The sequence below is a fragment of the Petromyzon marinus genome, chromosome 37 (assembly GCF_048934315.1).
Source record: "Petromyzon marinus isolate PM22_M1 ecotype Great Lakes invasive population chromosome 37, UKy_Petmar_22M1.pri1.0, whole genome shotgun sequence".
Lineage (NCBI taxonomy): Eukaryota > Metazoa > Chordata > Hyperoartia > Petromyzontiformes > Petromyzontidae > Petromyzon > Petromyzon marinus.
Genome location: NC_133703.1, coordinates 15,913,020 through 15,927,869, shown reverse-complemented (window position 1 = coordinate 15,927,869; position 14,850 = coordinate 15,913,020). Strand labels below are relative to the sequence as shown.

At 50.0% G+C, this 14,850-nt stretch overlaps 1 protein-coding gene across 4 annotated transcripts in view; it reads left to right on the top strand.

Moving 5' to 3' along the window:
• Window positions 1-6,694: 6,694 nt before the first annotated feature.
• The window catches only part of LOC116949695 (cytoplasmic phosphatidylinositol transfer protein 1-like), a 189,222-nt gene continuing 181,066 nt past the window's right edge, over window positions 6,695-14,850 (top strand). For 2 of the 4 annotated variants that reach the window (XM_032967284.2, XM_032967283.2), the window contains exon 1: window positions 6,697-7,928. In XM_032967284.2, coding sequence (XP_032823175.1) covers window positions 7,881-7,928 — 48 coding nt within the window. In that variant the 5' untranslated portion in view covers window positions 6,697-7,880. Of the gene's footprint in view, window positions 7,929-14,850 lie in introns of all 4 variants that reach the window. The other 2 variants (XM_032967281.2, XM_032967282.2) reach the window with 2 other exon arrangements.

Below are 14,850 nucleotides of genomic sequence, written 5' to 3'. Positions count from 1 at the left end.
TGCGTTTAGAGTAATTGGGCTGCAATACATTTCCACGCGATAAGCCACTTCGTTGAGTTATCATTTTGTGGCCAGGTCGCTTCTGAAAAAGAGCTACATAACTCAGTGGGCCTTTCCTGGTAAAATAAATGAAAAAAAAACTTCAATAAAATAATATCCCGGAGACAACGATTACCAGGGCAAGCAGGGCCAGATGGGAGGAAAGTCACGGTGGCAAATAAAAAAAGAAGGCGCGGGACACTTTTACGGACGGTTGGAAGAACAGAGATGGAGGATTGTTGAGTGTAGAGAGAGGTGGGTGGGGGGGGGCAGAGGAAAAGGGGATGGAGGGGAGGGAGTGAAAGAAAGAGGAGGAGGAGAGTTCTGGTTGCGGAGTTTGCTGGAGCGGGTGCTACCTGCTGCGCGTACCACTGTGCTACCTGTGGGCCATCAGCAGAGAGACCTTTGTTCAACCCCGCGTGTTGTCCATCTCCTTGCAGGGTTCATTCAGAGTAAATCTGGCAAATTTCACGAGATACCTTGGGCATTGATCCCATAATCCCAGTTACATCCGCTGTGATGCACAGCTCATAATTGCCCTTCCGTACTGCCACAGTTAATTCTTTTGCCGTCTCCATGTAGTTACGTAACGCCAACTGCATAAATGTAACCTCTTGTGAAAACCTCACAAAGTGTAACAATATGTTTTAATGGTAGGTTTATTTGGACAGTGAGAGACGGAATAACAGCAGAATCCAGAAAACGCATGTCAATAATGTTATAAATTGATTTGCATTTTAATGAGGGAAATAAGTATTTGAGCCCCTCTCAATCGGAATGATTTCTGGCTCCCAGATGTCTTTTATACAGGTAACAAGCTGAGATTAGGAGCACTCCCTTGAAGAGTGTGCTCCTAATCTCAGCTCGTTACCTGTATAAAAGACACCTGTCCACAGAAGCAATCAATCAGATTCCAAACTCTCCACCATGGCCAAGACCAAAGAGCTCTCCAAGGATGTCAGGGACAAGATTGTAGACCTACACAACGCTGGAATGGGCTACAAGACCATTGCCAAGCAGCTTGGTGAGAAGGTGACAACAGTTGGTGCGATTATTCGCAAATGGAAGAAACACAAAAGAACTGTCAATCTCCCTCGGTCTGGGGCTTCATGCAAGATCTCACCTCGTGGAGTTGCAATGATCATGAGAACGGTGAGGAATCAGCCAAGAACTACATGGGAGGATCTTGTCAATGATCTCAAGGCGGCTGGGACCATAGTCACCAAGAAAACAATTGTTAACACATTACGACGTGAAGGACTGAAATCCTGCAGCGCCTGCAAGGTCCCCCTGCTCAAGAAAGCACATATACATGCCCTTCTGAAGTTTGCCAATGAACATCTGAATGATTCAGAGGACAACTGGGTGAAAGTGTTGTGGTCAGTTGAGACCAAAATGTAGCTCTTTGGCATCAACTCAACTCGCCGTGTTTGGAGGAGGAGGAATGCTGCCTATGACCCCAAGAACACCATCCCCACCGTCAAACATGGAGGTGGAAACATTATGCTTTGGGGGTGTTTTTCTGCTAAGGGGACAGGACAACTTCACCGCATCAAAGGGACGATGGACGGGACCATGTACCATCAAATCTTGGGTGAGAACCTCCTTCCCTCAGCCAGGGTATTGAAAATGAGTCGTGGATGAGTATTCCAGAATGACAATGACCCAAAACACACGGCCAAGGCAACAAAGGAGTGGCTCAAGAAGAAGCACATTAAGGTCCTGGAGTGGCCTAGCCAGTCTCCAGACCTTAATCCCATAGAAAATCTGTGGAGGGAGCTTATTAATATCAGACGAGATCAGGCACTTCATCCCAGGTAGCAGTGTCTAAGCCAATTAATTGGACCGCCGTTTCGAATTTTTATTCAGGTGTCGCTGTGGTCCATCGCCCCCCCTACCCCCCCTACCCCCCCTACCCCCCCCCCCCAAACAAGCCTCCTGGGACAGGCGATGGTGATCCCGTGAGCAGCACGAGGCTGAGACGTGGGCACTCCCAACTGAGCGAGCGAGTCTCCGATCGCTCAGGGGGGTTTGGTTCCGCGTCTATTTTCGCCACCTCGAAAGGCGAGCACAAACCGTCTGGTCGCGCCCCCCCCCCCCCCCCCCCCCCCCGATTAGATGCCACCTGAATCCTTGCCAATGAGACTAATTGTGGTCTATTTGAGTTCTCACCTGGGAAAGTAAACAAATAACTTGACTTGCTAATCTGGCTTGACACGGTAACTTTACTTGTTGGCAAACGTTTATGTGTGAAAAATATTTTTTTACTTTTGTTGAACCTCGTTTGGTAGAATTTTATGTTATGAAACATGATACAGGTTTTTTTTTAAAGATCAATATTGGGTGTGATATTTTTAAGTGAAGCAGACACCAGGAGGCTTTCCTCCCCCCCCCCCCCCATACGGACCACCACGACCTTCTCCACCACGACATGGGAAAACGCGACAGTGAATTCACCACTCTGGATAAGGGGTGACATTTTGCATATAGATTATTTCTTGTGAATTCGAGAATGTGAGAAAGAAAATCGCATAATTCCACCCTAACCCCATTTCTGGGCTTTGCATTTCCCATTTTTTTCCTCCCCAAACAAGTACCAGTTATATTTCCAATATCTGTTGTTTGGAGAAAGGGATGGATAAAGTATATATAATGGAAAACCTTAAAAAAAAAAGAATAAAAACCGACTCGCACCCAGGATCAAAATGTATCCCTCATATTTGCAACCAAAAGGTCACCGGTTCAAACTCCCGGCACAACAGTTTTGAGGAAATCGGGAATATGTCCTAAATCCACCTAGTCCCCGTCCGCCCATCAGTATAGGTGGGTACACCCACAGTGAGTCCATTAGCGGGTCGCGTGTGGAGGGGTAAATAACGGGGACTCCGTTACTCGAGCTCCCACTCCAGAATTCCCTCTCCAGAGCTCCCTCGCTACAGCTCTCACTTCAGAGCTCCCTCTCCTTAGCTCACTATGCAGAGCTCCAAATCCAGAGCTCCCAATCCAGAGCTCCCTCGCTAGAGCTCCCTGTCCAGAGCTCCAACTCTAGTGGAGGCAATTACTCCGGCACTAGCATGAGCAAGCAATTGCAAGGGCTGCACCTGTACCTCCACATTTATTTGTATTTTATCATCTTGGTTTCTATATCATCCTTCCTAATGGAAATCCACTGGCCAATTATAATTGCAATTCAGAGGTAGTAACGCTTAATTAGTATTACTCTCTTTTTCCTGTGGAATATGTGGGATAATGGCTCCCAGACGACTCTCTCGAGAATCGAGACCCCAACGGGACTCCCTTTGAAACAGCCGGCAGAGCAGACATTCTGCTCCGTCACTTTGCCTTCTTGTACCCCTCTCTCTCTCTCTTTCCACTGACTAATAGCCCACGGATAACGAGATTAATTACAGCGTGTATTGTAGTCGAGATGGGCACTGGTGAATCGAGATTATGCTTCCTCGAAGGCGTTATTAGCCTTCGTTTCTTTCAGGGCCCAAACTCTTTCGCAGAATCCCGCACTTACACGTCTCTTGAGATGGTAAAACTCTGTATGACAGCTGCCGGGTATAATTGCTGCACTTGACAATTGCAGGTTTCAGACGGGAGCTGGTGGCACAGTCGGTTTGTTTTTTTTTTTGCTCAGTGTCCTACCAGTTTTACCATTCACGACAAGACATCCGGGACAAAGAAAATAGCTTCATAACTCATCGGATTCCTCCAGTTTAAGATGAAGATTCTGACATGCAGCTGAGATATCAATACAATATTTAGTATCAAATTAATCCAACATGTTGGTGGAGTGGTGGTGCAGTGAGTTCGACTCCCCTGCCACGTTGTATCCGAACACGGGCCTTGTACAACCCCATCACCAACACGCATTGGGGTCAAATAATAGCCATGACATGGACACTGCGTGAGGAAGCCTTCATCCAGCAGTGGATTTACCAAGGCTGTAAATAATAGCAATTTAATTCTAGATTTGAAGCTTTCGTGGCTGCAAGGATCCATGCTCTTTGGTTCTATTCGGTAAAGTCACGTAAAAGTATAAAGCAACAAAAAAATAAAAATACTTTTACGGGACTTTACCGAATAGAACCAAAGAGTAATAGCAATTTAATTCGTTTAATTATTGCGGGCTCGGTGTGTCACTGCCGATATGAAGGCGTGCTCTGGTTTAAGAAAAAAAAAACACGGCCGGCCATCTAAACAATGGATGAGGCTTCTACGTGGGTGTGATGGAAAGTAATTAATGATTGCCTACAGGGCACGCATTCATTGCTCGGCAATCGGCAGGCGCAGAAAGACGCCGCTCGTCAACGTAGCCCAACGTGCAGGTCCAATTCGCAGGCTTGGATAAACAAATTGCCGAATTTAAGTAAATCATTGCGAAGATTAAATCTTGACTTGAAGCTTTCGTGGCTGCGGGAATTAATATTCTTTGCGTTGCGATCGAAACGTCGTAGTTGTTTGTTTGTTATTTTGTTCTTTTCTTTGAACCTATCGACGTGACTTTACCGAAAGACCCAAAGAATAATTGCGAAGATTGTTTCGTAAAAAAAAAATGTGATTGCTACGTGAGGCATATATGTAAAAAACCCGTTTGCTTTGCATGTCAATGAAGACCCACCGGCTATAGAGTCTAGACTTAGAGTTGCCGTAATCGACTGAATCTGTACACTACGATTGTATTGCCGTTCGATTTTGTTGTTGTCTTGAAGTTTGCAAAATAAATGTAGGAACTATGACATTGATAAATGTTTTCCTATTAAAATAAGACCAATTGCCTCATACCTACCCCCTTTTCTACTTCACCCTCTCATCTCCAAATCTCCAACACGGACTTTTATGTAAATTGACATTGTTATTTCTTGACTTAAAGCTTTTGTGACAGCAGGAATTCATATTGTTTGAGTCTTTCGGTAAAGTCACGTAGATAGGTTCAAATTAATAAAAATAAAATATTCAAAAAAACTACGACGTTTCGATCACAACACAAGCGATCGTCATCAGGACGTCATCGGGACGATCACTTGTGTTGTGATCGAATCGTCGTAGTTTTTTGTATATTTTATTTTTTTTATTAATTTTAACCTATCTACGTGACTTTACCGAAAGACCCAAAGAATATGACATTGTTATTGTTTGGGGGGGGGGGGGGGCTATAGTATATGGGTGCCACCGTCCCAGATCTTCCAGATGGGGGCGGCAGATCCCCTATACCGGCTCGCACCCAGCACTTCTTACTTTCGTATGGCAAGGTGACATTTGCTACATTTTCTTCGCGTATGTTATTGTTACTAAGCCATGCAGTATCCGTTGTGGAGGTTTAGCGGATGCCGGTGATACTGCCAACGAATTGACGGTGCCGGGGGGCAGTGTGTGGGATCACGTGATCCATGGTCTTCGATACGGTGGTGGAGGAGGTGCAGTGTGAGATCACGTGATCTATGGTCTGTGAATCGGTGGTGCAGGGGGCAGTGTGGGATCACGTGATCTGTGAATCAGTGGTGCAGGAGGCAGTGTGAGATCACGTGATCCGTGAATCGGTGGTGCAGGGGGCAGTGTGGGAACACGTGATCCGTGAATCGGTGGTGCACGGGGCAGTGTGGGATCACGTGATGCATGGTCTCTAGTAACCGCAGCATTCTCATTGCGGACTGCTCTTCAATATCCATCAATGAGGGCGGTGACGCCCCAGCCCTGCCACTCCCTTCCCATTCAGGAGGAATCCCGCAACTTCTATGAATCAAAATGTCCACGGTTTTTTTTATTCACCGCATTTGAGCGACTCGCCGCTTTCCAGAACGCAGCTCTATGTCTGATTACCAGCCCATCAACTTTTGGATTTCTGATATTTATACGAGGTCGTTTGCAACAGTGCAAGCGTCCGGATTAGAGTTGCCTATTAAGCAAACAAGGTGCAGCCTTGCAGTTTCCTTACTCACGCCACTGCTTTTGGAAGGAGAGGCCTCCACTATGGGGAGTTCAAGAGAAAGCCCCTTCTAAAGTGGGGGTGTTTGGCCTCCTCTTCCACGCCGGACAGACCTCTTGCAAGAGACGTCTGATGTATCGCGTGCTACAGATTATGGTGAGGGGGAGTTACAAATATTACATAGAAAATATAGGGGGAACATAGACATGGAGTAGGGAGAGAGGGGGTAGAGAGAGAGAAAGGGGTAAGGAGAGCAGAGCGTGAAATCTATTGTGAAATCTTTCATTTAAAAGGTAGGAGGGGGGGGGGGCAGTTACATAAAGCAAAACATAAAAAAACGAAATGATGAACGAAGCAAAGTGCCAACTACACCGATCATCTTCTTGTTTCCTCTGATCGTTTAAAAAAAAGAGAGGGCTTGATTTCAGTCGGAGCTGTCCGGGGCTGATCTCTGAAAAATTACCGCGCTTCTACCGATCCCTGCCACGGATCCCTCCCGCCGATCCCTCACGCTGGGGCCCTGACCTATCGACTCCCCCGAGCCACTGGCTTGCAGTGTCACGCACCATGGCGCCCTCCGGCGGACACGCGTTTGTGTGTGTGGTGGTGGTGGTGGGGGGCAGGGGTGCCTCGTCTCGCGTGACGTCACAGAGGACAATGGAAGGGGGGCGGTGCCTTTGTAGTGGCGTTCCGTGCTCACGCATTGAGAGAATAAGAGAGAGAGCGAGAGAGAGAGCGAGAGAGAGAGAGCGGTGGGGGAAGAGAGGCCGGACACGGGCAGGGCAGGCGGAGCAACTTGCGTTTCTCTCCCCCCCTCCTCCTCATTCTCTTCCTCCTCCGTCGCTCTGCGCACATCACGCCTCGTCTCCTCTCCTCTGTCTTCTGTTTCCACACGAGTCTGCGCCGCAACTTCGTGTGCAGCAACAACAACAGCCAAAAAAAGTGCCGATTTAAAGCAAGCCGGTCCAGTGCAGTGGCTAAAAGGGGACCCGTATGTGGGTTGGTTTAACGAGGAAGTCTGCAGGGCTCGAATGTTTTCACGATGCGAAGTCTTAGCAGCTCCTTGAGCCGAGCGCAGCGCGCGTAGTCGTAGCTGGTAGTGACAGTGGTGATTCCAGTGGGGCTCCGTTTCGTGTCGTTTGGTTGCACGCGTTATTTCCGCTCAGCTATGCCGAAATAGTTTGAAGCGACTTCTTCTCGGCTCGGCCGTAGGGAGGGAGACGCGTCCCGGTGTCCACGTGCGGTGTCGTGTGGTGCGGTGCGCATACAGTGCACGCACCGCGCTACTTAGGCGCGCAATACGCCCGGCGCCGGATTAATTGATAGAAAGAACCATTCCCTGCAGCCTGGGGTGGTCGGAGAGGCGGTTCAATTGCTCGCCACGTCTCAGATTTAAAGCAACAGAAACATCATCGGTAAAGCGGGCAGCATAAGCGGCGGTCTTCGCCACGTACGCCGATTGACGCGTGCGGTTACTCCTCACTGTGACTCCGTAACCCAAACAAACCCTCTCCCCCCCCCCCACCACCAATGCCATCGCGGGCTCTCATCAGCCCACCAACAGCTCGCGTCACCGGTGGCTTGGTGATGATGATGATCAGTCTGACAAGGATGGTGGTGATGAGTGCGGCATGAATTCGACCTCGTTCGCTTGCCTCAATCAGCATTATTCTTTGTTTGAACAAAAAGAAGCTCACCGAGGAGGGTTCGTCTGACAGCGTAGAGGAGGATTGTGCTTGTAAGGGAAGAGAGTGTGGCTGTTGTGTGTGTGCCTGGTTAGCCCACGCATAGCATAGGGGTATAGCATAGGCGCACAGCCGAGTGCACAAAGGGCTGCGTGGTCTTAGGGATTCTCCAACCGCCGTGTCACCATCATCTGCTACACGTTGGTGTCAAGAGGACTTTAAACATGTTGGTGAAAGAATACCGGATCTGCATGCCGCTCACTGTGGACGAGGTGAGTTCTCCCTCCCCATGTGCGTCTCTCTTTCTCTCTCTGTCTCTCTCGATCGCGCTTTGTTAACAGTGCAGTTTTTTTATGGTGACGATGATGGTGGTGGTGATCCATGTGTGTGCTGTGTTGTGTGCGCACCATCCGTGCGCGCTGTGTAGCCGGGTAGTGAGCGAGTATAATGTTTTGTATAAGACTAAAATTAAATCATAATATTCTGCTCTTTGTCAACACATACCTGGGTGAGAAGTATTCCGTCGGGTTCATTGATCACATTTCACCAAGCAGGGCAGTACGTGTTGGTGAAGGGAGTGGGAGGTAACAGGGCCGGCTCAGATACCGCAAGCCGTTGGATTTGACGTTAGCCTTGGCTGGGAATCGAACCAAGGTCGGCGTGGGGTTTATAGCTTGGCGCGCTAATCACTGCCCCACCGCTCCGCACTTGAATTGCCCGTCAAACGTAATAAGTGTCCCTGTCAACGCGGGCGTGGGGGTGGCGCTCATCCCTGCCCCCCATCCCCCGTCGACAGCAACTGGGAGCAATGGTGGTAATTCCACGTTCCTATTACGGGGCCAGGCTTGTTAATGCGACACAAAAAAAAACTATCGCTGTTCAGTCCGAGCATCGCTCTATCGCGCGTAAAGTGAATTTTACCGTGAGCTAGGGGGCAATGATCTTAGTGGCACCTGAGATTGCTTGCTAAGGATGATTTGAACGCCGACACTTACTCGAATTAAATCTTTGCGCTATTTCTTTTGTTGTTGTTAAATTGGAAACCGCATGCTGTACGTGGTCAATTGTCGGTTGTTGATATCAACAAGAGACGCTTGCCCGGGATCGAGCTCGCGTCTGCTGTGATGCAACCGGATTGAACGTTGATTGAATAAATCCATCCTGATCGGGGGGGGGGGGGGGGTGGGGCGGGCAAATGGTCTTTCTTTTTGTAAACGCACTCTCGACTTATGTCAGAAGCTGGACACAAACACAGCCACCGCTGATGATAGAACGCACGTTGTTTGCTGGCCATCGTACGAGACGCGCTCGTTTGGCTTTGAATGTGAAATTTCAGTATGTTGCTCTGCATCTGAATCAGCCGTGCGCGTAAGAAGAAGAAGACGACGATATGCAACGAAGCACCCACGACCAAAAACGCCCAACGGGCTCGGATGCTAAGCGGGGTTGAGCCTGGATAGTCGCTCAGATTGGGGGCGACGCTCCACCAATGCGCATAGAGCAGGTGTAGTGGGCATCGTCGGCAGGAGAGGGCAGCTCAGCAAAATCCATTGTCCTCTGCGCCTGCCGCCAGCGTGGGGTGAAGTATGGTCAATAAAGCCGTCACACTGCCCGCAGTGTACTGACTAACGTATAGAGATAAAGATTCCCCCCCCCCTCTTCCCCGTATAGCCTGAACAGAATGTTGGGGCAAGTGTTGTTAGCGAGCACCTATTAAGGGCGACACTGGCGCACAAGAGGGTGGGTGGCCAGCACCACGCCCGGCCGCCTTTGTCCCCCCCCCCGAGTAGCGATGTTCACTACGCACCGTACCGGCTACTCATTTGAGGCTGAGTCGACCTAAGGGGAGGCCCATGACCGGTTCAGATAATCGTCACTGATCTCGGCTGCGAGCGGAGGAATCGAACTCGGGTCACCGGGTTCGTAGCACAGCGCTACCAACTACCCGCAGACGTACGGAACGGAGTCACGGTATCGTAAGCGTCCGCTGCGTGATGTCTCGCGTATGGCGTGCGTTGAGCCGAGCATTGGACGTGGAGCATCGCCTGTGTGGTTTACTCTTCGTAGTGGTGCAGGAGAGACGGCAACAACAACAACAGAACAACAACAACAACCCCTCATCCGAACGCATGATGCGCATGCATAATGTACGTTGACTCAGTAATCCCCCCCCCCACCACCACTTTTCGCAAGAGCGCAGAAGCGTGGTCACCACATCTAGCCCTCTATGTAAGGGGCCATCCATTGAGTAGGAATGCAAAAATCTGTCAAAACTTGACCCCTCCCTGTACGCACGCGTACTTTTTACCCCCCTCCCCCACCGGCGTACGTACAGCCTGACGCACCGCCCCCCTCCCCCAAATCCTATAGAACGGCCGATATTTAATCTACGCAGAAACGATCAAGGATGAATAATATTCACGTGTTTAAGCAAACAGATAGTCCACCGCCGGGCTATCTAACTCATTTGAAGGCCAACGTAGACAAATTATTATCGAGGCTTCACCCCCCCCACCCGTTTCCTATGCGAACGTACATTGTCAGTAGACCCCCCCTACGCAAGTGTACGCATTTGGGTTAACCCCCCCTCCCCCCTCCATGCGTACGTACTAAGTGGATGACCCCTAAGGAACGAATCAGGTGGACTTCTCCACAAATCTGGCTGACGCCTGATGAAGCTGGTTGCAATTACTGGCGAAACGTCGTACTCGGATTGTAAATGTTGTGGCTTGGCTTTCCAACACACCGGGTGTTGCTGCGCTAGCGACGAATTGGCCACGTTCTGTTTACGTGCCAACCCTTTACTAGTTGGCTGTGTCGGGTGGTGGCGGGTTTTGACGACACATTTTATATATTTACGCGATCTAAAACCCAACAAAAACCTCTATTATGGACCCCTCATCCCTTGTAAACGCGGACAAAGCGATCGCCCTCCTAGCGACTCGGCTCGCGGAAGGGACGAAGAGAGAGAGAGAGAAAGAGAGAGAGGTTTTTCGGCACCGTGTAAATCGTCAGCACGCAGCAACCGCGTCGCGTGGAGTTGCCACCACCACGTTTGGTGCCGGAAGCTCGCCTGGAATCTAAAAGAAAACCATGATCCTACAATTACCGTAGGGCATGGGGGGGGGGGGAGTCTCGTGGTGGGGGTTTGTGAGGAGCGGAAGGATGACGGTGTTTACTTAAACGCGTTCCCCAATGTAGCCCCCCCCCTCCCCACCAGCCCCCCACTATGTAATCCAAACCGGCCGGTTGCTTTGTGGAATGTTTTAACAGGGTGCAGGAATGGGGGGGGGGGTGAAACCACGTTTGATTTAAATTTTCCGCATGTATAAACTTTACCAAATATATCTTCAGTTGGTTTGGGGCTGCCACAGTGGTTGCAACAGTTATACACGCAACGGAATTCTGTTTCTATTCTATTTTTATTTTACCAGGTAAGGCCCACTGAGCTCTTTTTTTTGTTGCAGAAGCGGCCTGGCACCACACATGATAGCTCAACGAAGTGGCTTTAATAATCGTGTGGAAATGCCTAAGCAGCAAAATCCTCTACACGCGTGATGTTGATTCTAAAAAAAAAAAACTGGAGAACCCGGAGAAAAATCCACGCGACCACGGTGGAGAGAGAGAGAGAGACACGCAAACTCCAAATACACAGGCATCGTCAGGGTTGGGATCGAACCCACTACCTCCTGTATACCAGGCGAGGTAGTTAACATCTCGCCACCGTGGCATCCTAAGGTTTACCGGTTCTAAGGTTCATCGGGTCGCGTGTGGTGGGGTGTAACCGAATCACCACCCTAAGGGTGCTCCCCAGAACTTCTTCTGGTTGAGATCCTTCCGCCAGCAGTGGCGTGAGCAAGCAATTGCAGGGCTGCGCCTTCACCTGCCTTCCTGTGGATTTTCGAGGCACCAGGACATGATTCACGCATTTGGCGAATGTTGCTTCTGTCCAATGCGAACGTGTCGCTGCCTCGAGCGCTCACAATGGGGACTGATTCACAAAAGCCATGTGTGCTTGGCATTTTGTCAGGACGTCAGTTTTGGGCGGCTGCTTTTACTTTGGTGAAGTCGGCAGTCGTTGTCCCGTCATGGCAACTGTATCAGAATCGGTATTTATACTGGAGGAATCAGATGAGCTACAAAGCTCCTTTTTTTTCACAGATGTCCAGTAGATTTTCCACTTGCCGGCACGGGGCTACCCACAGCATTGAGCATTGGCCTAAAACGGTACCGTCATGCTCGCTTGAGCGCGAAAACGCTATTTGGCTTAATTGTATCGACACCTGATTAATTATCTGGCTCGCAACACGTCTTCCAAACCAATTCCTTATCGCGCATCCGACAGCGGTGTCTACCTAGCTTCAACCTGCCATGCCGTACGTCGGCCTTGGTGGTTGGGTGGGGGGCGGGGGGGGGGGACAGGTTCCAGACACAGGTGAAGGTCTCCGGTACAGCTAACCATTGGGGAGGTGTCTTCGTGACAACCCCACACCGCAGCTGCGGCACCATACACTCGGCGTCGCGTATTGTCGATGGCCGTCCACTGGCTAAGGTCAGCGGAGGGCTACGAGCACTGCCCAAGGTCACCGAGGAGGTCACCCGCACGCGCATGGCTGGGCGATCGCGGACACGCCGGATGAACACGCATTGGCGATGTGGGCAACGGTTTGGAGTGTTCGACGTGGCGGTCCACTTTTAAGGTGACCCGTTAAAATGACGAGGGAGGAGTTCTAGAGGAGACGGAATTTCAACGTCGGTGCCTCCTACGTGACCCCCGCCCAATCTCGGTGCGCTCGTTCAATCAATATCCACATTAAATAACTCTTCGTCGGTGAGATATGCGGCCATAGCTTCCACAATAGTCAATCACCTGTTGAGAAAAAAGAGGGTCGTAATGTTCTATAGTACAATTTGCAATAAAATGCGATAATACAGCATGTGCGACCCATTACTTTTTTACAACAATGTTCCAATGTCAAGCTCGAGCCGGACAGACACATTGCTCACGATGGCACTTGAATATGCTGCATTTCAAGTGATGCAACAATTCCCTCCGTCCGTGGCATCGTTGTACAGGCAAAGGTGCAGATGAGTGCTCACGTGCGCTCGCCTGTACACTTTCAACGCGACTTTTTATTTCATTTAAAAAGCCAAATAAAAGAAATGCCCGCGCACATCTATCTCCCTACTTGACATCACCCACCGAGCCAAGCGTTCCCAGCGAGGAATAAGGAGGAAGGCACGCACGGTGGAGCGAGCGAGCAACGTGCCGACACGCGCACCCCCCTTTGCTTTCGTCGCGAGATCACCAATCATTCATTTTTCATGGTTGCCATTTGCACGTGTGCTGAGCGGAGGCGTTATCGTTGCATAGATAGAGGGGCTTCCGCTAATCTTAGGTGCTTCTCGAAATAGGGCACCGCATCCAATGTTACGGGGCGTCGCACGCTAGCGGTGTATTTGAACGCTGACGCACAGTTTGGTGTCATCGGCTGGCTGCTTCGTATGCACGCGCGCATGCTGGACTTCTTTCGCGCCGTGTGTAGCCGACCGCGCTAATCGGAGGTGGTGGAAGGACGACAGGCTAATCGGAGGTGGTGGAAGGACGACAAGCTAAAGACAAAAAAAGGAGTTCTAAAGAAATGAGCTTTCGATCTAAATGATGTAAAAGTGCATTTCTGCAGTGGCTTCCTAATGTCGGAAGGAAGAGCGTTCCAGACGGCCGCAGAAGCGCATCTGAAAGCGCCTTTGTTCGATAGCCAGTCTTTGTTCAATGGCCAGCCAAAAGCCACTGCTGCGACGATAAACCGGAGTTCGCGTGATGCTGCTTTATGCTCCTTGACGAGATCAGCTACTGTGAGATAAAGAACATCTTTGCCGGTGGGTTTCAAGCGGGCGACCATTCCCCAATGGACTCCTTCCTTAAATTGCCAACTTTACTGGAATCCCATTCCGAAATGAGATCGCTGCGTCTCGCTAAACACTAAATAATGGGACCCAAAAGAAAAATACGCACAAATCGATGCAATTAAAAAATAAAACAACCGCACGCAATTAAGGCCGCGTCGCGCACAGATGTTCGGGGTAATTGGATTAAAAAGAGACGCAGACATTCGGGCCACGTCGCATCGGGCGCTGGTGTGCGTTTTATTGGAGTCTGAGAGCTGTCGCGTATTTGTTTTGAGATTTTAAAGGTGCGAGGATTTTTTGGTGCTGCCGTTGTTGCTCAGTGACTTCGGTGACGAAGGTTCCACCGTGACGTTTCAATAAAAAAAAACAAATCGAGCTTGTTTAGCATCACCTCTGACCCCACCCCCCCCCCCCCCGTTTGCCAGGAGCCCCACTGTAGCACCGCGGCGAACGTACGTGCCAAAGCAGCGATGTGGCGCCAGCTTCTAATGCAAGCAATTCGTTGTTTAGCCCAACCATTCCCCGCGGCTGCTCGCTCGCTCGCGCGCGCGCGCGTAGTGGATGGGAGCGGTGGTGTAGCGCTACGAGTTCGATTCCCGCTGAAGGCCAACACCCAGTGACGATTATTTGAGCCGGTCCTGGGCCTCCCCTAGGTCGAGTCGACCTCAAATGAGTACCTAGTGCGGTGCGTAAAAGCATCGCCACTAGGGAGACAAAGGCGGCCGGGCGTGGTGCTGGCCACCCCCCCCCCCCCCCCACGTGTACCGTTCCGGCCATCATAGGTGCTCGCTAACAGCACTTGCCCCAAAAACTGTTGAGGCTATACGGGGGATCTTTGTCTTTGTTTAGTGTGTAAAATACATACCGTGCGCTAAATTACAATTTTCTGGCAGGTGTCCCCTTGCCCGGCCGAACTGCAGCAGCGACTCCTCGCTGTAAATTGACCGTGCGTGCACGCAAGTGCTGATGGTGGCAAGATAGGAGAAGCAGTGGATATGAAATGTCATCTGTACCATCGATAGCAGCAATTTTACCTTTCCAGCTCCCCGCTAATGGACGCAGCAGCTGTGGGCTGTTGGTAAATACAGTTCCCGTGTTTGTTATTCCAGCAGGTTGAGATTATCTGTGTTTTTTTTATTTGACCGATAAATTACACCACGCAATGCCCATGAGTGTGCTAATATGCGTTTTAAGTGGTGAATTGGTGCGTGTTTTCGAACGTGTGTGAAAGCCAATTTGGAACACGTTACTCGATTAAAATTGATGATTTCATATCTATTTTTG